General features: G+C 62.8%; 1 protein-coding gene across 1 annotated transcript in view; it reads right to left on the reverse strand.

Annotated features, from left to right (window-relative positions):
- HERC2 (HECT and RLD domain containing E3 ubiquitin protein ligase 2) overlaps positions 1-22008 on the reverse strand; it is a 72637-nt gene that overhangs the window by 14284 nt on the left and 36345 nt on the right. Inside the window, exons 41-69 of the mRNA XM_080651456.1 lie at positions 21180-21376; positions 20712-20942; positions 19688-19826; positions 19208-19348; positions 18645-18787; positions 17345-17612; positions 17103-17236; positions 16245-16343; positions 15401-15569; positions 15194-15319; positions 13799-13907; positions 13578-13717; positions 12493-12683; positions 11308-11413; positions 11130-11221; positions 10542-10717; positions 9219-9330; positions 8918-8999; positions 8676-8819; positions 7646-7736; positions 6959-7136; positions 6745-6826; positions 6505-6676; positions 5277-5421; positions 4376-4601; positions 3236-3407; positions 2127-2313; positions 1456-1596; positions 463-654 (exon numbers count right to left, since the gene is read on the reverse strand). Coding sequence (XP_080507582.1) covers positions 463-654; positions 1456-1596; positions 2127-2313; positions 3236-3407; positions 4376-4601; positions 5277-5421; positions 6505-6676; positions 6745-6826; positions 6959-7136; positions 7646-7736; positions 8676-8819; positions 8918-8999; positions 9219-9330; positions 10542-10717; positions 11130-11221; positions 11308-11413; positions 12493-12683; positions 13578-13717; positions 13799-13907; positions 15194-15319; positions 15401-15569; positions 16245-16343; positions 17103-17236; positions 17345-17612; positions 18645-18787; positions 19208-19348; positions 19688-19826; positions 20712-20942; positions 21180-21376 — 4385 coding nt within the window. The remainder of the gene's footprint in view (positions 1-462; positions 655-1455; positions 1597-2126; positions 2314-3235; positions 3408-4375; positions 4602-5276; positions 5422-6504; positions 6677-6744; positions 6827-6958; positions 7137-7645; positions 7737-8675; positions 8820-8917; positions 9000-9218; positions 9331-10541; positions 10718-11129; positions 11222-11307; positions 11414-12492; positions 12684-13577; positions 13718-13798; positions 13908-15193; positions 15320-15400; positions 15570-16244; positions 16344-17102; positions 17237-17344; positions 17613-18644; positions 18788-19207; positions 19349-19687; positions 19827-20711; positions 20943-21179; positions 21377-22008) is intronic.

Genomic DNA, 22008 nt, shown 5'->3' on the forward strand with positions numbered 1-22008 from the left:
ATAAAAATAAAGCATAACATGCTAATTAGACTGGACGACCTTCCGGACAAGCCAGGGCTGCAGGGAAGCCCGGGTCCCGGGCACCAGAAGGAAGCCGGTGCCGGCAGCGGGGGAAGGAAGGCCTACTCCTGCACGAATTCCGTGCATCAGGCCTCTAGTCAATGAAATAAGTTATGAGAAGAAATGGGTTGCTTTAAACAGCGCCACGATTTTCAGCATAAAACAAAATCCAGGAGCCGTAAAAGCAAGCACTGGCAGGCCTGACGCTGCGGATGAGGAACTGCTACATGGCGGACACAGGCATGCCAAGGCTCCCGAGGACACGGCAGCCCATGTGACCGCGCAGGGCCTGGCTTACACGGAGCCCCTTCTACCCTGCCGTCTCCTGCATGGAGTCAGTCACGGACAAGACGTGACGTCACAGCAGCACCACGGAGAGAAGGCCCCTCCCGCTGTGCTCACCTGGGGGTAGGCGGTGCCCATGCCCGACAGCACGGCCGAGAGCACCTCCCGGCCCCGGTCCCCGGCCCGGCCGCACACGGACAGCTTGAGCAGGTCCACCAGCACCCGGGTGTCGTCGGCGACCAGCAGGCTGGTGAACTCGTCCAAGGCCTGAGGCTCTGGGCCTGACGCCTTATTCTGGCTCTCAACATCCTACAAGGCCCAACAGGAAAGGAGGAGTGACAGGTTAGAACGCCACCAGCTCACCCGCAAACTCCCGGAGATAAAGAAGGGCCTTCAGGAGGCGACGGGACCTGGAGGCCCCGGGGGGAAGTGACAGCCTCGGAGCCCCACCACCAGGACCCGTGCTTGAAAGCCACGTCTTGGGCCTCACAGCTGGAACGGGCCCGACCTGGGGTGGGGTGGGAATCGCTGCCTGCATCTCCCTGCGTGTGAGCTCCCACGACGGCCTAACAGTAACACTTGGCCGTAACTTAGGACTCACACCAAATCGGAGCTGAAAGCCCGCATGCAACCACTAGCACAGTCCCAGCGCGGGCACTCAGCACCGGCGGGTGGGACAGAGCACGGAGCAAGGTGTCCGCAGGGCCTCCAGGTACTCTTCTCCCATGACACTTGGCAGACACACAGCTACTGCCCGCAGTGGGGAACCCTGGCAGACACTCCTGAGCAAGTGGTAAGGATTCACGTCCCAGGTAAGGCTGCCAATCAACACCCCTCCACCCCCCCAGGAGCGCAGAGCCAGTGATCCTCTGTGAGGACTAACGAGACAGCACACCCTGGGGCCCAGACCTGCAAGGACCTGCTGGGACAGGAGCCAGATCTGTGGGAGGGATGAGAAGCCCTGGCACGCGGAGTGCACACTGCGGCCGGGAGGGGAGGGGGCTGTGCCCAGCTCGCCACCAGCGGTGCAGGGAGCCACCTGTGTGCTGCCTCTGCAACCCCGTGTGCGGTTAACATGCTTTCAAACAAGACAGCAGGAAGCCCCCTGACCTCTCTGGCTTTGGTCATGGTTTCTGCGATGATGCTGGCAGCTCCCGGGTCATCTGTCACCGGGATGAACGGCCGAGAAGAGGCGGAGGAGGCAGACGGGGTCACGGCGGCAGGGGTCACAGCATCCTCAGAAGAGATCACCTGGTTTCAAACCCGAGGAGGAAGAACTCAGCAATGCGCACACTTCCCAGACGCCCGAAGCCTCACCCGAAAGCCCTCTGGCCACCTGAGCGGCCGAGGCTGCAGCCACATGTCAGTAGGGACAAGTGCCCCCCCGACTCCACAGGGGCTGGGCAGCCACACCCAGCTCACCCCTGCTCCCAGGGCACCTAGCGACACCAGGACAGGTCGCAGGAAGGGACTAAAAGGAGCTCACATCTCTTCAAGCTGGAGTTAGCCCCCAAATAAGTTACAAAATGTTTTGATTTTTAAGAGGCATAAGGTTTCGTAATTGCAGACAAATGACTATGGACTTGCATTTAGCATCTTTTTAAAAGAATAAATCAAGCTCCATTTAATGCTTTAAAAAAAGCCTCCTTTTAAAAAAGAGCATTTTCTAATTCAAGCCAAAAGTCACAGCAACAGGCAGAAAGGAAACACGGAATGAAGTGGGACAGTGACCTGGACCCTCCTGCCCTCCTCTCTGACTGATGTTACTTCGCTTCACTCACCTCCCCTCGCTTCTCCTGCCAGGGACTGGGGCTCGGTCTGTCCTCAGGGTCAGCAGCCAGCAAGCATGCTTCTCCGCTCATGGGACTGGCTGTGGCGGACGCCTCTGAAGGGGGTGCCGAGGAGGAGAAGGAGGGGCACTCCGGAGCGATCATGCTGGCCGGCATCAGGGCCCCCACCACGGCATCTCTGTCAGGAGGGAGGGGGCCTGGTGAGCCACCTTCCCCGCGAAGGACAGCGGCAGGAGGTGGGCGGGCACCGGGAAGGTCGCCCTCGTTTCCACAGGACACACGGTAACAAGTTTCGGGAAAACACGGAACGTTATCACATCACAACGTACTCACTGCCTGGAAGCTAAAATAGTTACTCCTGACCCTATGTATCTGAACGCCCAAGTGGTAACGAGAAAACTGCCGAACACAAACATCCAGCAGAGCAAGCCCTGTCAGAGCCCACGGGGATTGTGTGTGGAAGTTGCAGCCAGGGCGCCTCCCAGGAGCAGCAGGACCCACGTCCTCTAAGGTCTGCATGGCCTCCGTCTACACCTGCCGCTCCTGAGGTGCCCTGCCCCTCCACGCCCCGGCCCCTGCAGGTGCTCTATCCACGCCGCCCCCCCCCCCCCCGCCCCTGCAGGTGCTCTATCCACCCCACCCCGGCCCCTGCAGGTGCTCTATCCACGCCCCGGCCCCTGCAGGTGCTCTATCCACCCCCCAGCCCCTGCAGGTGCTCTATCCACCACCCCCCCCCCCGGCCCCTGCAGGTGCCCATCCATGCCTCAGCCCCTCGCCATGACCACCAAGAGGCTAGACAACAGCCGTGAAAGGCTGGAAAACATCCACTTATCCAACTCTGCCCTGGGGAGTGTCTGAGCGAGGGGACAGGGGTCTGAAGCGTTCCTGAGCATCAGCGTCAATGATGCTTCCTCTGCCCCCCGTATCCATGCTTAGAGTTCATTGGCCAGAAAGGAACACGATGCCCTCTGACTGCCTTTCTGACTCCTGTTTCAAGTACCAAAGAGTCCTCGATTCTGAAACATCTGATTAATCAAAATGCCACACAAACCCAAATCTTACATGATGGCGCGATTTCAAAAGCTAGCAAACCAGCCCACCTGGCATACGTGATCTGCAAGGCGTTGAGCACGTGAGACAAGGCCTGCTGCTTGGCCAGGTTCCCGTCCAGGGACAGGAGGGTCTTGGCGAGAGAAGGGCGACCAGGCTTAGAGCTGCCCGCACCGCTGAGTTTATTGCTGGCAGCAGAAGACTCGGCCTCAGAAGGCACACCTGAAGAGAGAATGAAAATTTGGGTTTGATTTTTTTTAAGAACACATTTTGTTCTGTTTCTGTAATTCAATCTTCCAGTTTAGTTCCAAAACACATTGCAATCTGCATTTTGCTATTTCACAGGGGAGGTATTAGGTTCATGAATGGTCTTTCAGAGTAAAAAAATTTCCTTTACTTTATTTATACTCTATAAAGGAGCTGTTTTCAGCAAAGTTTTACCGTAACCACAAAACAACGTAGATACTTTTGCAAATGCATGAAACAGTGACTAAAAAAAATCTCAAAATTTGATAGAATCATAAACCCAAACATCCAAGAAGCGCAGCGAACTGCAAGCATGAAAACCACGAAGGTAACGACCCGAGGCACGCTGTCGTGAAACTGCTCAACCCCAGGGATGAAAAACACCTTCAAGCCCTCTGAGGAGAAAGACAGGTCGCGTGTAAGAGAACAAGGGTAAGAACGACAGCGGATCCTCAGGGCAAGAACGCACGTTAGAAAACAACGGGGCCAGGTCTTGAACGCAGCGGGAGGAAAAGCTGCCACCCTGGGTTCTATACCCAGCCACCCCTACTGCAGGGAGAAGCAGAGCGAGACACGTGAGGTGCTCGAGGAGCGGAACGGGCGCCTGGACTGCGGCGTTCACAGGCGCCATGTCAACGCGAGGGAGACGACACCAGCCACGCGCGGCTCGGCTCACTGTGTGTCCGCTTCGCGGAGGAGAGCGGCTGAGGCACCCCGCAGCCGGCATGATGCCCGTGCGCGTCGGCTGCGACTCCAGTCCTCCTGTGAGCACGCGCACGGCACAGAACCAGCATCGCACGCCTCCTAAGGTCCCGCGCCAGCTGCAGGGTCCCGCAGCGTGCACCACGGTCACCGTGGCTTTGGTGCAGAAGGGATGCCACCATGACCTCTGACCTGGGCACGAGGGACTTCCTAGGAGGACCCCCACCAAGCCAGTCAGCTACCTAGATAGGAAGCACCCAGCGGGTCCCTCGCCGTCTGGAACAGGACGGGCTCGTGCACAGAGGGCGTGGCCACGTCCACCGTCGTCCAGGCCACGCTGTGCGAGGACCCGCAGGCCACGCGCGTGACCTTCTGGCCCTCCAGGCCTTGCACGAGGGTGGGCTTCCTGTTCACGGTGGTCGTGCCGTTGCCCTGCTGGCCGTGGTCGTTGTCGCCCCAGGCGTAGACCTGTTCAGCGGGAAAAGCCAGTTTCCACGTTTCAGAACCTTTCCTTTAAGCGCCCTGCCCTTCGCCATCCTCGCCCGACTCTAAGCGATCGCCCTTTAACGTCATCCCACGAGCTCCCCTGTCTCTGTGGAGGAGGTGGGAGGTCTCCTCTTCCACTACGGCGGTCACCTTTCCCCTGCACTTTGCACGGGGACGCGCTCACACACGGTGGCTGCGTTTCCAAGCACAGCAGTGCCCGGACCCACAGATCTGCTCCCACGGTCCCGGGGGCCCTCTGCCCACCGCAGTCCACAGCCACTCCCTCAGCCCAGGCACCAGGCAGGAGCGCCCTGGACAGACGCCCGTCCCTGACAGGGCCACCGACACCCACCCACCCACCCAGAGGGGACAAGGCAGACACCCCTGCACCTAACGTGCGCACCTCTAGAATTTGGGAGAAAGCCCGAGTTCCCAGAGAAAACCCACAGACACGGGAGCCCCTGCAAGCCCCACGCAGGCAGTGGCCTGGCCTGGAACTGGTTTTCTTCTCATCCATGTTCTATCACAGTGGTCGGCAAATGGCGGTCTGTTGACTGAGTTTGCCGACCACTGTTCTATCAAAACGGCACTGAAGACACATCTCATCTCAGCGCGAACTCCCCCTTGGACACAAGGGCTCGCCACGCCCTCGCTTACCTGCCCTGCGTCCGTGACCGCCAGGCAGTGCAGGGCCCCGACGGCCACATGCACGATCTTCTTCCCTCGGAGCCCTTCCACCACCTGCGGCTTCCGCACATGCACGTCCGAGCCGTGGCCCAGCCTGAAGTAGTCCCCCTTGCCCCTGCGGAAGGTCCACGGTGTGCGTGAGCCCTGGCTGGTGCTGCTCAGCGGAGAGAGCGTCAGCCGTGGCCTGAAGGGTCGCGGGTTCGATTCCGGTCAAGGGCACATGCCTGGGTTGCAGGCTGGGTTCCCAGCCCCAGTCGGGGCATGTGCGGGAGGCAACCCATTGATGAATTGATGTCTCTCTCACATCGATGTTTCTCTCCCCCTCCCTCCCCTCTCTCTCTAAAAACCAGTGGAGAAAAAATACCCCTGGGTGAGAATTAACCAAAAAACAAAAACGCAAAACCAATCCAGGGTGCTTCAGCACAGTCACAGCCTGCATCGCTCAACAGGGAACGCTCCTGGTTAGGGCACTGGAGTGGCTCGAGGCAAGGCCACCCGAGCCACGGGCGTGAAATCTAAGTCAGCACCCCACCCCCTCTGCTGGCAAAAGCCTAGTGGCGTCCCAACGTTGGAATTACTGATGTAGGCTCCACATAAAGGGCTGAAAGCGCGACAAATGGCCTGGAACGCCGCCCGGGCGTCCCTGGTGGTGGCCTTCTTGCTCGCGCTGCTCTGGGCCCTGATGCTCACGCTAAGCCTGTCCCTCTGCCCAGGTCAGCTGGTGCCCGCGCCCCTCAGGTTTCATAAAACCAGCTTCACGAGAAACGCCAGGCCCCGAAGAAGGCAGAGGAGCCCTGGACAGGCTCGGCTCCGCAGGAAGGACAAGCTGGCTCCAGGCCCTCTGTGCGCTTTCCCAACAGCCCAGTGACAGCGGGAGCTGCCTCCGAGCCTGCAGCCCCCCAACGTGGAGCAGGGAGGATGGAGCCTCCGAGCCTGCGGCCCCCCAACGTGGAGCAGGGAGGATGGAGCCTCCGAGCCTGCAGCCCCCCAACGTGGAGCAGGGAGGATGGAGCCTCCGAGCCTGCAGCCCCCCAACGTGGAGCAGGGAGGATGGAGCCTCCGAGCCTGCAGCCCCCCAACGTGGAGCAGGGAGGATGGAGATGTTCAGTGAGCAAGGACCTAGAGGCTCAGCACCCCCCGGGCTCGGAGCGGCCGCATGCCCGCATGGCCCGCACACCGGGGGGCAGGCAGTACCTACCATGTCCACACCACTCCCGACTTGGTGAGCGCCAGGGAGAACTGGGCGCCGCACTCGATCTGGCACACGCCCTGTCCGTTCAGCCTCTCGATGTTCTGGGGGACGTTACAGCCTTCACTTCCTCCCCGGCCCAACTTTCCAAAGTCGCCGTCACCCCAGGAAAACACCAAGCCTGGGGGAGGGAGAAGCCTTCAGCCGGGTTCCAGGGCCCCACCCCGGGACGGAGCGCGGCTGGCTCACCTTCGTCGGTCAGAGCCAGGGTCTGCGCGTCTCGGCTCCCACAGGCGACCTGGACCACTCTGTGCCCCAGGAGCACTTTCACCTACGCGACCACAAGGGGAACAGAGTCACGCACGGCTCTGGCAAAGCGAGGGGACACCTTTCCAGCCTCGAGCACACGCTGCCTGAGGCTGGCAGGTGGCGAGCGTCCTGCAAGCACAGGGCGGGCGCTCACCATCTTGGGCTTCAGCTGCGTCGTGTTGTCCCCGTGCCCCAGCCGGCCGTACTCCCCGAGGCCCCAGGTGTAGAGCTCGCCGCTGGAGGTGAGGGCCGCGCTGTGCGAGCTCCCGCAGGCGATGTCCCGGATGCGCTTGGTCTTCAGGGCCTCGATCAGCCGCGGCTTGTCGCAGTTCCTGGAGCAAAGGAGCAACATGCCCTGACCAACCGGCTTGTGTGTAAAGAGGAAAAAAGGAGCCCTAGCTGGTGTGGCTCAGTGGACAGAGCGTCGGCCTATGGACTGAAGGTCCCGGGTTCGATTCCTGGTCTGGGCACCTGCCCGGGGTGCGGGCTCGATCCCCAGCAGGGGGCGTGCAGAAGGCAGCTGATCCATGACTCTCTCTCATCATGGATGTTTCTCTTTCTCCCTTCTCCCTTCCTCTCGGAAATCAATAAAGATGTATCATAAAAGGAAAAGGAGGAGGACATCTACACAGATTTACACGGACAGATGGACGTAACAGGGCCCAGCCTTCAATACAGAACGGGGAGGCGAAGGCACTCGCACAGCTGCTGCTCTACGGCAGCTTCGAGCCCTTCTCTCGAGTGACGGGCCTGTTTACGCTTCCACAGAACCGCGCACCAAGCCTGCGCCCCGGTGCTGCTGACAGGCTGTGTGTGGCAGGCGCGAGGGAAGGGCCCTTACATCCGGCTGAAGTGGCCCAGCTTGCCGTCGTCCCCTTCGCCCCAGGAGAACACCTTCCCGTCGACCGTCAGAGCCGTGGCGTGCCGGCCGCCTGCAATTCACACAGGTGTGGGCTCTCAAAGGCGGGCACACACAGGCCACAGGTAACCACCCGTTCGTTCTGCCCGGCGTGCAGCATGCACACATCTCAGGAGACAAATACGTAGACTAAGGGAGCTTTTATTAAGCTACGAAGTTGAAATCTTGGAAAGAATTTTACTTGCAAAGAAGCAGTTAATGGGGCTCCTGCTGCGTAAGGTCTGTGAAGACCACACGTCAGGGGAGAGGGAAACAAGCAGGTCTGTGACCAGGCAAACTACCACCGGCCCTGAGATCACGCGTCTGAGACGCCCGCGGGGTCACTTAAGCAAACGCTGCCACTGGTAGTTCAGGCGCTCCCTGCACTCTCCCCACAAGGACCCTCCCAGCCCTCCCCCCGCCCCGGGCCTGTGCCCTCCCTGCCAGCTCCAGGTCTCCCGCCGCCTCGTCCTCACTGGCAGGACCAGGGGAGGGCAGCACTGAGCTTGCCCAGAGGGAACGGAGACAGAGGTGGGATAGGCGGGACTCTGGGTGGCCAGCTGTCCCTGAGGGTGGGCACAGAGGACCGGCCCGCTGACCTGGCACAGAGCGCTGTACTGGCCAGGACCCACCCTAGGCTTCAGGGAAAAGGGACTGTGCCCTTCGCTCGGCCTCTGTTCCGGGCCCTCTGCCTCGTGGTGTAAGCCTCACCTCTCGTACAGGCACAACGCAGTCCCCGCTCAGGCCTACACAGCGCCTGGCAGGGCTGGCCAAGCGGCAGGAACATGCCTTTCTAAGGGCTTCTCTTCCCACTGGGGCTCGAAAGGCGACAGGCCCTCCCCCAGCAAGGACACACCTCCGAGCGTGCGCAGGAGGGTGCGGAGGCGCTGGGACGCCGAGCCGGCGGGGCACGGGAGGCCCCTCAGAGAGCAGCTGAAGGGCCCCAGGCTCCCCGGCGCCCGCCTGCAGGTACCTGAGTGCACGGCCACCTTCTTGACCACGTAGCTGCTGAGCGCCGGGACCTGCCGGGGGATGGGCACGGTGCCGCTGGACATGCCCAGCCCCAGCCGGCCGTTGGTGGCCTCGCCGCAGGCGTACACCTTGCCCTCCACGGTCACTGCGGGCAGAGCGGGGGCGGGGCTCAGCTCGAACACCACAGCGGGGTTTTCGGCACGGAGCACAAGGGACCCGTTTTTAATGCGGGAGGCAGCGTACCTGCAAACAGACTCTTAGAGCCGCCCGCCACCTGCACGACATTCAGAGCCGACAGCGTCTCCGAGAACGAAGGAACCTTTATCTGGGACAGGACGTTTTAGTACAACAAAGAAAAGTCAGTTCTGCTTGCCCTTTAAGACGACCAGTAACTTAGCAGACAACACAAGGAATCACGCGGTTTGCATGGCGACGCTGACGAGAGGCCACTTCTTCTCTGGGAGACACACAGGGCCTGAGGCTGGCCGGTATGCGGACCCCCTGCCCCCCCTCCCCTGCCCGAGACAGCTCCGGGCACAGGTACCTTGGAGCCCTTGAGGCCGCCCAGCTGGTCCTTGTCGTTCAGGCCCCACACGAACACTTTGGTTCTGACCGTGGCCGCCGACTCCAGGCCCGCAGCCTTCTTCCTGACGAGGCTGCGGAGGAAAGGAAGCCGTTCAGGTGGAAAACGTTTAAGAGCGAAAAGGAAAGCCGCCCGGAGCAACGGCCTGCTGATTCCCATCGGAAACAACGTCCTAACACCGTGAGCCCCGAGTCGCCCAGGAATCAGCCCGCACAGCTCAGACGCCTGCCCCCCCGCCCGACGCCTTTGCGCACAGGAACTCGGTTCCCGCCTGTTCCCGGGGAGAGCTCGGTGCTGAGCCCACAGCTGCCTGCAGACGAGCAGCCGCCGGCGCCTCCTCACACAGCTCCTGCCGTCCCTGGAGAAGAGCCCCCGGGGGCCGGCACTGTGGCCATGTCCCCAGGCCGACACGGGCCTGGCCGCTTTCCCCAGAGAAAGGCTGTCGCAGACGTCCCAGAGCCTCCGAGGCGCGCTCTTCCTGTGTGCTCTGCCAGCGCACGGCCAGCCGGGCGGCCACCCGCGTCCAGGAGGCGGCCCACTGGAGGCCTCGCCTGCCCTCCGCGCTGCAGGGCTCATCGGCAGCACGCCGCCTCGACCTCGGGACACAGAGCACCCGGGCCTGATGCCGGACGCACTCCTTCTGTGCTTGAGGTTCTTGGCTTCCGTGCGCTTTGCTCTCTGTCTGAGCTGGGATGGAACCCAAGGTTCCAGAGGCCAGGCCCCAGAGAGGTGAGCGTTTCTTCCCGCCGACTTCACGAGACAGGGCTGCAGGGCGTGGGGAGAGGACGTAGGAGAGCTCCCGTCTGACACAGGCACAGGATGGACCCCTGGCGGGGTGCATACGGAGGCAGCCGATGGACGTTTCTCCTCACAATGATGTCTCTCTCTGCCTCTCTCTCCCTTCCTCCCTCTCTAAGTCAACATGGTAAATTTTATGTATATTTTATAACAATAAAACTTTCAATTTAAAAGTAAACTATCAAGTACTCAGCAAAGCAAGCTGTCAAATACTCCCCACGCCATGCCACGCCCACAGGAAGCAGGCAGGGACAGCTAAAAGGGAGCTACAGGGTACACACCAGGGCTAACTGTGATTCCGGTAGGAAAACTAAACGTTTTATTTCCTTATTTAAAAGGTATCTTCCTAAACACAATGCATTTCTACATCCAACACTTCCCTGAGTTGAGTCAAACGGTGACTGTTAGAACACGACCGCCTGTGCCCGACACACCAGGGTGTCCTTGAGACCCGGGGGACCTGGCACGGGCCCCGGTCCTGCTCACCTCCCGGTGCCGCCCTTCTCGTCCTCCTCCTCCTCGTTGTCGGAGGCGAGGAAGGGCACGGCGGCCCAGTCCTCCTCCTCCGCACGCACGCGCCCCAGCAGCACGAGGCCGTGGATCTTGCAGTCGATGCCCGAGCTCCGGCACTGCTTGATGGCGATCTCGATGTACCTGTGGTACTGGACACGCACCGGGAGCTGCAGACCCCGGGGCCACGCCCTCCCCGAGTGGCGAGGACGGGGCAGCGTGGACGCGTGCTAAGGTGCGTCCCGTCCCTACGACCCGGAGACCCCCAGCCGGGGGCAGGTCGGGGTGGGAGGCCGGGGACTCAGTGTCTGTCTCACAGACATGAGGTGCCATGAGCCCGCTTCAGACATGACAGACATGACTGCCTACAACTGGAGGGGACAGAGCAGAGCCCAGGACTCCGTCCCCTCGGTGAGCAATCAGAGCCTACGACCGATTCAGCGCAGCACGGAGGCCCCTCGGCGTGCAGAGCGGCACACGTGCCGGGTGCCTGCGGGGCGCAAGGCCACTTCCCACCACGGGGGGACGACGCAGGCAGGGAGACGGGCCCCGCCCGCCGCTCACCTCTGTGCAGTCGCTCAGCAGGGACACTGTGGTGTCGGTGGGGCTGATGTTGATGGTCTTCAGCTCAATGAGGTTATTCAGGGAGTTCCCGCCTAGGACAGAGGAAGGGAGACGAAGCATCAGACCAGGCGATCTCACTCTCTGACGGAGGGCACTCGGAGCCAACGCCCTCGGCTACCTGATACCACGACCAGGGAGGGCATGTAGCTGCTGTCCGCAGGGTCGACGGTCATTTTCAGTCTATGAACCAGAACGTCGGGGAAAATCTCCAAGCGGATCCAATGCTTAAACAAAAAGCAACCCCAGTCAGTAAGGTCCGGCTCTACTTTAGCTGCTAAGATCCCATGAGCAAAGCCCGAATCTGCACGTGATTATAAACCCCATCGTGTGGCCTGAGACAGCCTCTCCTCGGAGCTCCTCCCTCCCTCGCTTCTGAGCAGAAACGGGTTAGGCTCTGACCTGGGGTCCCTGACAGCCGTCACACGTGGGCCACAGAAAACACGAGTCCAGTGGGAGACAGCCCTTGCTCCACGTCTGTCCTGCGTAGCCCCGTGATGCCCCCCTTCCCCCACATAAGTGCGAACACACAACATCCCACAGACCAACACGTGTGCTAGGACGTGTGAGAGGAACTTCGGACAAGAGCAGCATCGGGATGCTGCAGGAGGGGGCGTAAAACACGACCCCTATCGCACCTCCTGTCAGTGGGTCGTTAGACAAAACCTGTCACCACCCATGTTGTTTAAAGCCTCGGACAATGAAAGCTGGATGGCATACTTAGAAAAATTAGAACTGCCCTGGCAGGTCTGGCTGAATGGTTAGCGTTGCCCCGCAGACCTGAGGGGCTCAGGTTCGATCCCTGGCCAAGGGCACGGACCTCAGTTGCAGATTCAAGCCCCGGCTCCAGTCTAGGCATGTGCAGGAGGCAGCCAGTCCCTGTGTCTCTCTCACATCCAAGTTCCTCTCCCTCTCCCTCTCCCTCTCCCCTCTCTCCTCTCTCCTCCCTCCCTTCTACTCTGTCTGAAGGTTGAAAAAGTATCCTCAGGTGGGGATTTAAAAACAAATAGATAAAGTGTAATCCTATATAATAAAAGGCTAATGTGCAAACTGTCCCCTCAACCGGGAGTTCAACCAGGAGTTTGACCAGGGGGTGGGGGCAGTTCCCCAGCCCTGATTGCGGGGGGGGGGCGTGCGGCCAGCCCCACCCGTGCATGAATTCGTGCACCGGGCCTCTAGAAATAATAAACTGAAATGTGCACTGAGCCCTGACGGGCCGTCGGAAGCTATATGACCGAGTGGCTTCCACGTCCACGGGAAGCTCTGAGGTGAGGCATCAGGACAGGATCCGGGGCCGCCGCCCTACCTTGCCCTGGGACCCGGAGGACTGCCAGCAAGGCTCGCTGCCGTCGATGAGCCGCGAGGCCTGGTTCACGGAGGAGGAAACGTGCAGGCTCTTCACCATGCGGGACCAGCTGTCCAGCAGCGCGCCCGGCTGGCTGCTGGGGCACCGCTTCAGCTGCTTTCCTGAGCGGCCGCAGAAGACGGCCGACTGTCCTGAGGGTGGTGAGCAAGTGTTAGAGCGCGTGCTGCACACCAGGAAGCAAAGAATGTTACACAGTGATGAGCTTCCTCCTTCATGCGTACACTAGAGGCCCGCACCCTAGTGCGGGGGACCCTCAGCTCGGCCTGCACCCTCGCAGTCCGGGAGCCCTCAGGGGATGTCCACCTGCTGGCTTAGGCCCGCTCCCCGGGGGATGGGGCCTAAACTGGCAGTCAGACATCCCTCTGGCAGCCTGGGAACCCTCGGGGGATGTCGACTAACGGGGAGCAGGCTTAAGCCGTTAGTCGGACATCCTTAGCACTGCCGCAGAGGCGGGGAGCCTCCTGCCACCACGCTGTGTTGGCCAGCCATGAGCTGCGCTCCCCCTGTAGAAGTGCACTCACTACCAGGGGGCAGCTCCTGCGTTGAGCATCTGCCCCCTGGTGGTCAGTGTGCGTCATAGCGACGGCTGTTCCGCCAATTTGCGTATTAGCCTTTTATTATAGAGGATGTACACATACATATACACACATATACATATTAACTTCAGAAAGGAAGGGAGAGGGAGAGAGACAGAAACATCAATGGTAAGAGGGAATCACCAATCGGCTGCCTCCTGCACGCCCCCTACTGGGGATCAAGCCCACAACCCGGCCATGTGCCCTGACCGGGAACCGAACCGTGACCTCCTGGTTCATGGGCTGATGCTCAAACACTGAGCCACACCGGCCGGGCGAAACACAAGTGAACAAACCCTGTGGCTCTAGTTCCCGTGGCCCCCACCGCCTGTGGGCAGGCTGTCCTTCCGGCCCCACCGTGGACACGGGGCGCTCACGGCACACGCGGGCACGAGGAGCACAGAGCACAGCGGTGCCGTCCCTGCCCTGCTCGGAGCCGGCCCGCCTCACCTGGCTCGTTGATCCTGCCGAACGTGTGCCTGGGGCTGTGCCTCCGGGCCTTGAAGCACGGCTCACAGAAGTCAAAGTCCTCGCAGTTCCTGCACTTGAACCTGGGCCCGTGGATGGGGAACACCTGGCAGCCGTCGCACCTGCTTCAGAAGAGGAGGTCACATACTGCCCTTCGTTCCCACGAGAGCCAGCCCCGCGACCTGCGGCCGACAGACACTCACGTGACGCCGGGGTGCACGCTGGGCACCAGCTCCATCTCGGAAAGCAGCCCGGTCCAGTGGGACTGCTGCGGGAAGTCCACGATGACGTCCTTCCCGTTGGCGCTGAAGGCTGGGGACAGACACTGCCTGGGCGCCTGCCCAGAAGCACCCACACCCCGAGCTGAGGCCACCCTCGCCGTGCGACGTCCTACGTGGCGATGGAGGTCTCACATGGAGAGCCTCTCTCAGAGCCCTGTGACACGCCAGGGGTCACTTCACATACGGAGGGACCTAGGGGCACGCGTCGGGCCCACGGAGGCTCACTGTGCGTTGCTCTCTAGCTGGACCCTTGACCTTCCCGCAGGAAGGCTGGCTTGCTCTTCACGAGCCCATGCCCCGTGCAGTGCGCCTGGGAACAGCCACGGCAATCCAGTCACCCCTCGCCCTTGGATGAGCTCTCACTCAGAGCGTCCGCGTCTACATCAAGTTCTTATTCCTCAAGTCTCCCGGGCCTGCCTTGACTTTAGAGCTCTGTGCTGAGAAAGATGCCCAGCTAACGGGAACGTCAGCGAGCCTGCCCCCTGCAGCGTGAGCGCCTGCCCTGCCCGGGCAGCACCGCGGGGCGAGTCTAACCCGCTGTTCGCAGAGGAGCGTTTTCCACGATGCTCAGAACAGAGCGGGACTTGTCTATGTACGGAACGAGTTCACAGGTAAATTAAAGCACACGCATACTTAATTTAACTTCTCACGCAACTGTCAAAGCGGACACACGTGGCTTCTGAAGTATGCCACTCGTCTGATCTAGAACCTCAACGTCCGTCAAGTGTGAACGGAGCGTTTTGTGTTTCCAGTGCCTTCCTCCCATCACCTGCACATTCCGTTCTTAAACCTGGTCCGACGTTTTTATAAAGATGAAGAAAAAGGGGGAAATGGCCCCCGTCCGAGGGAGCTGGCCAGCCGCTCACACATGGGCCGCTGGGCAGGCCGCTGGACAGAGCATCCCAGACAGGCCACCCTGGGACGGCCGGGTCGAGGTACAGAACCACAGGCACGTCTGATCGAGTTCAAGTCGCCCCAAACCAACAACTAGGCCCTGCCCGGTGGCCAGGGCCGCCTGCCTCCTCCAGTAACTTCCTCCTGGCTCCATCCTCTCTGCCTTCTGGGGAACACTTCCTGAGTGTCCCATTCTTCGCATTCCCCGCTTCCTTCAACCTTCCCCAAGTGTCCACAGAGGCCCCCGAGCTCCGGGGCACACGCCCTCCCCACCTGCCACGACGGGGCTCCCGCCTGGAGCAGGACGACAGAGCCCGGCTTGCGTGCCCCGGCTTTCCTCACGCATCTCTCCCCGTGAACGAGAGGAAACGGTCTCTGTGGGCTGAGAAAGTGAGCACTTGGCACTGCCGCCGAGGGTGTTACCTTTCACGACGCCCACGCTCTGGTGCGTCACGGAGCCCCACTTGTACTTCGGGGTGGTCACCGCGGCTTTGACCCGCACCTTGTCTCCGATCTTGATGTGGGCGGGGAAGCTCGGGGGAGGGTAGCCTAAGGATGCAATGGGAGGAGCCGAGGTGAGCACGGCGGGCGGGCGCTGCTGGGCCGGGGCGGGGCGCAGGCGGGGCTCACCTAGCAGCTCCACGTGGATGTACCGCACCCAGTAGGTGCCCCCTTTGTGCTGCCAGTCGCTCTGCACGTTGAGGTCGTGCAGCCCGTCGCGGTCCAGCTTGATCACCTTGCCCACGTCTCCCTCGCACACCTCCTCGTACGTCCGGCAGCACCGCACCATCATGCCCACCTCAAGGGACAACCAATGGAAGTCAGCCCGGCGTGCGGCCGAGGAGGTGGCCGCGCGAGCAGCGTCACTGCTCCTGGGACGGCTTCCTCCCCACGGAGCACCAAGCCTTTCTCGCTGAGCGGAGCCAGGGCTCCCGGGGAAGCCGCGGGCTCGCGGTGGGGGCAGCAAGCGCCCCAGGGAGCCGGGCCCCTCGTGCCACAAAGCGAGGGAGCGAGCAGAGATGGGTGGTTCACACAAAGGAACGCCCCCCCGCAAGAGGAACGAGGGCCAGGGCGCACCAAGCCCTGAGGGCACGCACGTCAGCCGTGAGAAGGGCTGGTGCCTTCGTACGCACACCCAGCACATCCCTTCCTTTCCTCTGTAAACCGTGACAGAGCAACCGCTGACGTGGCAGCTTCACGCCAAAGCAGAGACGCCGGCAGCGAGCTGGGAGGGACGGCAGAGCTGGGCCCACAGGGGTCGGCGCTGGCCCGACGGCCATTAGAGACCAACAAGCAGGGCTTCGGAGCAGGCGGCGCTGACTGACCTCAGCACCTCCCCCTGGGGCTCGGCCCTGCTCCCCGCCCAGGCCACAGCCTCCGTGCGGTGCACGCTGCTCGCCCCGTGGCCTCTCGCAGACGCGGGAGCGTGAGCTGTGTGTGCGCCTGAGCGCCTCTGGCCCACGCCGCCGCTCACCTGGATGTTCTCCCGCACGTACACGGCGTAGTCGTCGTTGCTCAGGAAGTCCGCCCGCTTCTTGTACGTCTGGCTCTCCGTCACCACGGCACCGGAAGACTGTGAAATGTCAACTACGCTTTAAAACGCGGTGACACAGGTGAAGCTGAGAGGCACTGTGAGACCTACACTAGGAAGTCCCAGTGGGAACAGTCACCGGTTTCCCTACAGCAACTCATCTGGGGGCACAAGAAGGCCTCGCTTGGAAGACGGGGGGGACTCTGAGCCCCTGAAGAGCCAGACCCGCATCCGAGACCAGCAGCACCAGCCCCGCAGGCGGGGCCTCTCGGAGCCCGGAGCACAGACACCTCTGAGCACCGCCCATCCCCACGAAACCATCTGCTTGGGTCAGAGGTCGAGGGGGCACGTACCACACAGTTCCCTCATAGAGCGCCGTCTACAGGCGGCACACACAACACGGTTCCCTCATGGAGCGCCGTCTACAGGCTGCACGCACACACGGTTCCCTCATAGAGCGCCGTCTACAGGCTGCACGCACACACGGTTCCCTCATAGAGCGCCGTCTACAGGCTGCACGCACACACGGTTCCCTCATAGAGCGCCGTCTACAGGCTGCACGCACACACGGTTCCCTCATAGAGCGCCGTCTACAGGCGGCACACACAACACGGTTCCCTCATAGAGCGCCGTCTACAGGCTGCACGCACACACGGTTCCCTCATGGAGCGCCGTCTGCCGCAACCAGCATCCCAGGTGTGGGGGCGGGGTCCGTGCTCACCGGCAGACCACAGCGCGCCCGGCGGAGCCCGGAGCCGAGGACAGGGGGGCGTGGTGGGGTGGGGGGTGGGGGGCACTGACCAGAGCGCAGGCGGTGTCGTCCAAGTCCTCCAGCAGGTCCTCATCGGAACCATCCTCAGACCCTGTGTCTGGGTCCGAGAGGTCCACCGGCACGTCGGCGTGGTCCAGCAGCCACCCCACCAGGGCCTCCACGCCTGCGAGCACACACCACAGTGAGCGTGGTGCCCCGCCCCGGCCTCGGCCGCCAGCATCGCCAGGTCAGCCAGTGCACAGGGCACCGCGAGAGCCACGGAGCACAGCACCTGGCAGGCCGGCAGCGTTCCCCGAGGCGCCCATGAGCGACTTCAGCGCGAGCTCGATGTTCCTCCTCGGGAACCCCATCTCCATGAGCTGGACCACGATGGGGAGGGCGGGCACGGGCGACTGCCTTCGCTTCCTGGCTCTGACGGGGCGCAGGTGCTGGGCGGGCACCGGCGTGCTGGCCTCGCTGGAGCTGCCGTCCTCGAACGCCGGGCTGGACGGGTGGGCGCACTCCACGGCCAGATACTGGCACACGGCCAAGGCGGCGGCCTGCGGAGGAGCCGGGCTGCGCGGTCAGAGCCGCCGAGGGGGCGGCAGCAGCACCGGATGGGGCTGAGCTCCCCGCAGGGAGGCCTCCTCTCCCCGGGACACGGCCCCTCCCGACCTGAGGCCGGCCACTGCCCGTCCTTCCTCCCTGTACCCCCCGCACGCAGGCAGTGGGACACACACCACGCCGAGGCCACTTTTGTCGTGTCAGGTTTTCAGACCTCACAGGTGGTTGGCGTTCAGGCCAGTCACGGCGTCCCATTCCCCCCCCCCGCCACCCCGGCACCCATCACGGGGGACAGGGGCCAGCCTTCCGGCAGGGCCAGAGACAGATGCCTCCTCGCTGGGGACCCCCTGCCCACAGGGTCCTGGTCACTGAGGGCTCCTGGCGGTGCCTCTGCCTGACTTAGTGAGCACCCACGCTTTGTTCTCGCCTCTGTTCCACCCGCGTTTTCTTACGAATCGCGCAACAAGTGTTTAAAAAACGTAGTCTCCACAAGAGGCTGGGCCACGACAGCTGCCGCCACGCAGACCCGGCCCCGGGGCCCCTCTCCGGAGGCCCAGCCCCAGCCGGCCCCGAGCTGCTGGGGGCACCGGGCGAGGGCCTGGCTGGGCAGTGACCGAGGGCCCAGGAAAGGCGTTGGACAGTGGACCAAGCGAGCCAGGCCCCATGCGTGGGCAGGAGCTCCTTCCCCAACGGCACTTCCTGGAACAAGACCCCGTGAGCAGTGGGGCGTCTAACCCAGTTGCATCTGGCGGCTTTTCGACTAACCCGCACGCGTCCACAAGGAGGCTAGCCTCAGCCCTCTGTGCTCTTGCCAGCCGTGCGGTTCCACGGCTGCCCCAACTAGAGCGGAAGAGTCCCGAGACTCACACAACGCCGAGCGCTCAGCTGCACGAGGGCCCGTGACTCACCCACGGAGGGCGCCAGCCTGTTCCGGGGTCGCACGAGGCACAGGCCCCGGGAAAAGGGGGAAAGGAACCTGTCGGTGGGAAAATACACACGGGCCGGGCGAGAGCTGCCGGACCGGGTACCTCAAGCTCCTGCCGGGCGAAGACGGCCTTCACCGGGGATGGCTGGGTGGCCGCGGCCAGCAGCTGCTGCAGCAGGATCATCGGGGGCTGCGGGCCTTCGGGGGACATGTCCCCCAGGTCCGGGGACACGGCTGTGCTGTCATCTGGATGGAAACAGAACACGCCCAACGTTAGAGGTCGTGCCTGAGCGCGTGAACCGACGGATTCCCACCCACCACAGCCCGGACCCATCAGGCTCAGAGCCCAGCCACAGCCGCCAGAGCCTCCTGCTCTGGGCTCAGATCCATCCTCCCCTGCCTCCCCCCCCCCGCCCCCCCCCCCCCCCCCCCGCCATGACTGCGCTGCTCAGACGCTGCCCGTGCCGTCGTCAGTGCTGCGGGCCCCGGTCCCTTGGCAGTGGCGGTGGCAGAGCCCTGCGCCCCTCCCTCCCGCCGACCCTCAGTCTTTGCTCAGGAGGCCGTGGCCATGTCGCTCCTCCTTGGTGTGGACTGACTGGGCAGCGCATCTTCCTCACCTTTAGGGACACCCCCGGCCCCTCCGGGCCCCCTGCCTCCCTCACCTACCTGCCTGCGCAGCGGCCTCCTGCACAGCGGGCTGGGCCAGGGTCTGCCGGAGCTGGTCCTGGTGGGGCAGCAGCGCACGGCCCGCCTTCAGCACGTACAGCTTCAGCTGCTGGCGCCGCAGCAGGCCCAAGTCCACCGGGCCTGTGGGAGGAAGGGTCAGCGGGCGCGGCAGGGCCCAGCGCTGCAGGGGACGGAAGGACCCAGGCGCCTCTCGGGCATCGAGCCTGACCACCCACAGATGGGCTCACGCACGGTGACGGCAGGGGAAGGTTAGTGATTCTGGACGTGTGGTGGACAAGCACGTGCCCCCAGCCAGAGCTGTGGAGGCTCAAAGGAGACGCTGGCCCGGAAGCAGGGCAGGCCACGGCTGGCACCGAGTCCCTCCTGTACCTATCCCCCCCCAGCAGCACGCCAGGCGCCATGCCCATCGTCACTCCACAGGGCCCATCCGCGGGAGCCCGAGACTGGCCGCGTTAATACCTGCAAACCCCTGCTTGGGCGACTTCTTTATCTTGTGCTTTTCCAGTCTGCTCCCTGCGAGGGTCACCAGCTGGGCCCAGACCGCGAGCATGGGGTCCGTGAAGGGCAGGCTGGTGATGCTGAAGGGCATGGCGGGGAGCTGCGGGGAGAGCAGCACCTTCACCAGGCGGCCCAGACAACGGGGACGTGAGCTGTCCTGGAAGTTATCACAACCACGGGGCTAATTCTGAAAGACCTCACGTGTCCACAGTCTTTTGACTGAAAATAACTTCATAAGATGATGTTAAAGCCCTGGCCGGTTTAGCTCCGTGGACAGAGCGCTGGCCTGCGGACTGAAGGGTCCTGGGTTCAATTCCGGTCAGGGCACATGCCCAGGAAGTGGGCTCAATCCCGTGTGGGGCGTGCAGGAGGCAACTGATTTCATCATTGATGTTTCTCTCTCTCTCCCTCTCCCTTCCTCTCTGACGTCAATAAACATATATTTAAAAAAAGAACTTCATAAAAAAGGCCAATAAAGGAAAGATTCGTATGTGTACAGTAGATATGACCTAACTAACTCTTTCCTTGTCAACGGTGATTCCGTCGGGGTGGTGAGGACCTACGGAGCCTCTCCTGTGCCCTGTAAGGTACTGCCGTGTGTACGCGTCCATAACACGGCATTTACAGGAGCACCGGGCGGGCTGCAGCGGCTGGCCCAGCAGTACGGACACCTCCCTGTCCCTGGTCACAGACTGTGTCCTCCCTGCTGCACATGCCTGTCCCCCACACCAGCAGAAAGCACTTCCCACAGGAAGCAGCCGTGGTGAGGAGTCCTCCCCCCACTCGCGAGGCTGAGACCCGGGAGCTGCTGGTCGCCCAGCCTGAGGGAGCCCCCCTCGCCCCGTGTATAGCAGGCGAGGAGGCGGTAGAGGCTTTCTGGGGTGACGGCCTCGGGAGGAGTTGAACTGCCGGCCCGCAGCCCCGATGCCAGAGCCCGTGCCAGCACGAAGCCCCTTAGCACGGCCAGACCCCGTGGTGCCCCTACCGGTTTCAGCTGGCTCAGCGGGCAGACGCGGCACGTCCGCATGTCCGAGAACTGCACGGTGATCCTGCCCTTCGGGGTGATGCGCGTCACGGTGCCCTCCCCAAACTCCTCGTGCGCAACCTGGCCCCCCAGGCGCAGGCGGCCGTCGATGCCCCCGATGACGGCCAGCACAGCCATGAGGCCGCCCACCTCGGGGCTGTCCGCATCGGGGAGGCAGTCCTCCAGCAGGGCCTGGTGCAGACAGACAGACAGACAGACAGCACGCTGAGGACGGGCCAGGGAGCGAGCCACCTGTGCCCACCGTGGTCAGCAGGGCCAGGTTCACCCGTCCTTTCCTGACTCCCCGCACTATCCCCAGTCACGCTCTTGGGAGACACGTCACTCAACAAAACACACAGCATCTTAAGAGGCAACTGAACGGGTAAGGGAAAGGGTTCTAGTCACGCCAGGCGTCAGGCTGGCACCCACCCCGCCGGCAGGCGTGGGCCCGCAGCTCCGCGACACGGCCTGCAGCTGCGAGTTGATGTGCTTGTTGATAAGGCCGTTCCACTGGCCCAGGGAGTGCAGCGTGCGCAGCAGGGCCACCGCCTCCTCCGCCAGCGTGCTGCTGTGCGTGGCCGTCAGCGAGGCCTGCGGCCGGGCCCTCCGCCTCCGCAGGGTGGACTCTGAAAGAAGCACAGCACAGGAGCTAGATGGCCGCCCGCACACCAGCCAGGACAGGACAGGAGCTAGATGGCCGCCCGCACACCAGCCAGGCCCAGGACAGGAGCTAGATGACCGCCCGCACACCAGCCAGGCCCAGGACAGGAGCACCATGGCCGCCCGCGCACCAGCCAGGACAGGACAGGAGCTAGATGGCCGCCCGCACACCAGCCAGGACAGGACAGGAGCACCATGGCCGCCCGCACACCAGCCAGGACAGGACAGGAGCTAGATGACCGCCCGCACACCAGCCAGGACAGGACAGGAGCACCATGGCCGCCCGCACACCAGCCAGGACAGCACAGGAGCTAGATGGCCGCCCGCACACCAGCCAGGACAGGACAGGAGCACCATGGCCGCCCGCACACCAGCCAGGACAGGACAGGAGCTACATGGCCGCCCGCACACCAGCCAGGCCCAGGACAGGAGCTAGATGACCGCCCGCACACCAGCCAGGACAGGACAGGAGCTAGATGACCGCCCGCACACCAGCCAGGACAGGACAGGAGCACCATGGCCGCCCGCACACCAGCCAGGACAGGACAGGAGCTACATGGCCGCCCGCACACCAGCCAGGCCCAGGACAGGAGCTAGA

This window comes from Plecotus auritus, assembly GCF_963455305.1.
Source record: "Plecotus auritus genome assembly, chromosome: 15".
NCBI lineage: Eukaryota > Metazoa > Chordata > Mammalia > Chiroptera > Vespertilionidae > Plecotus > Plecotus auritus.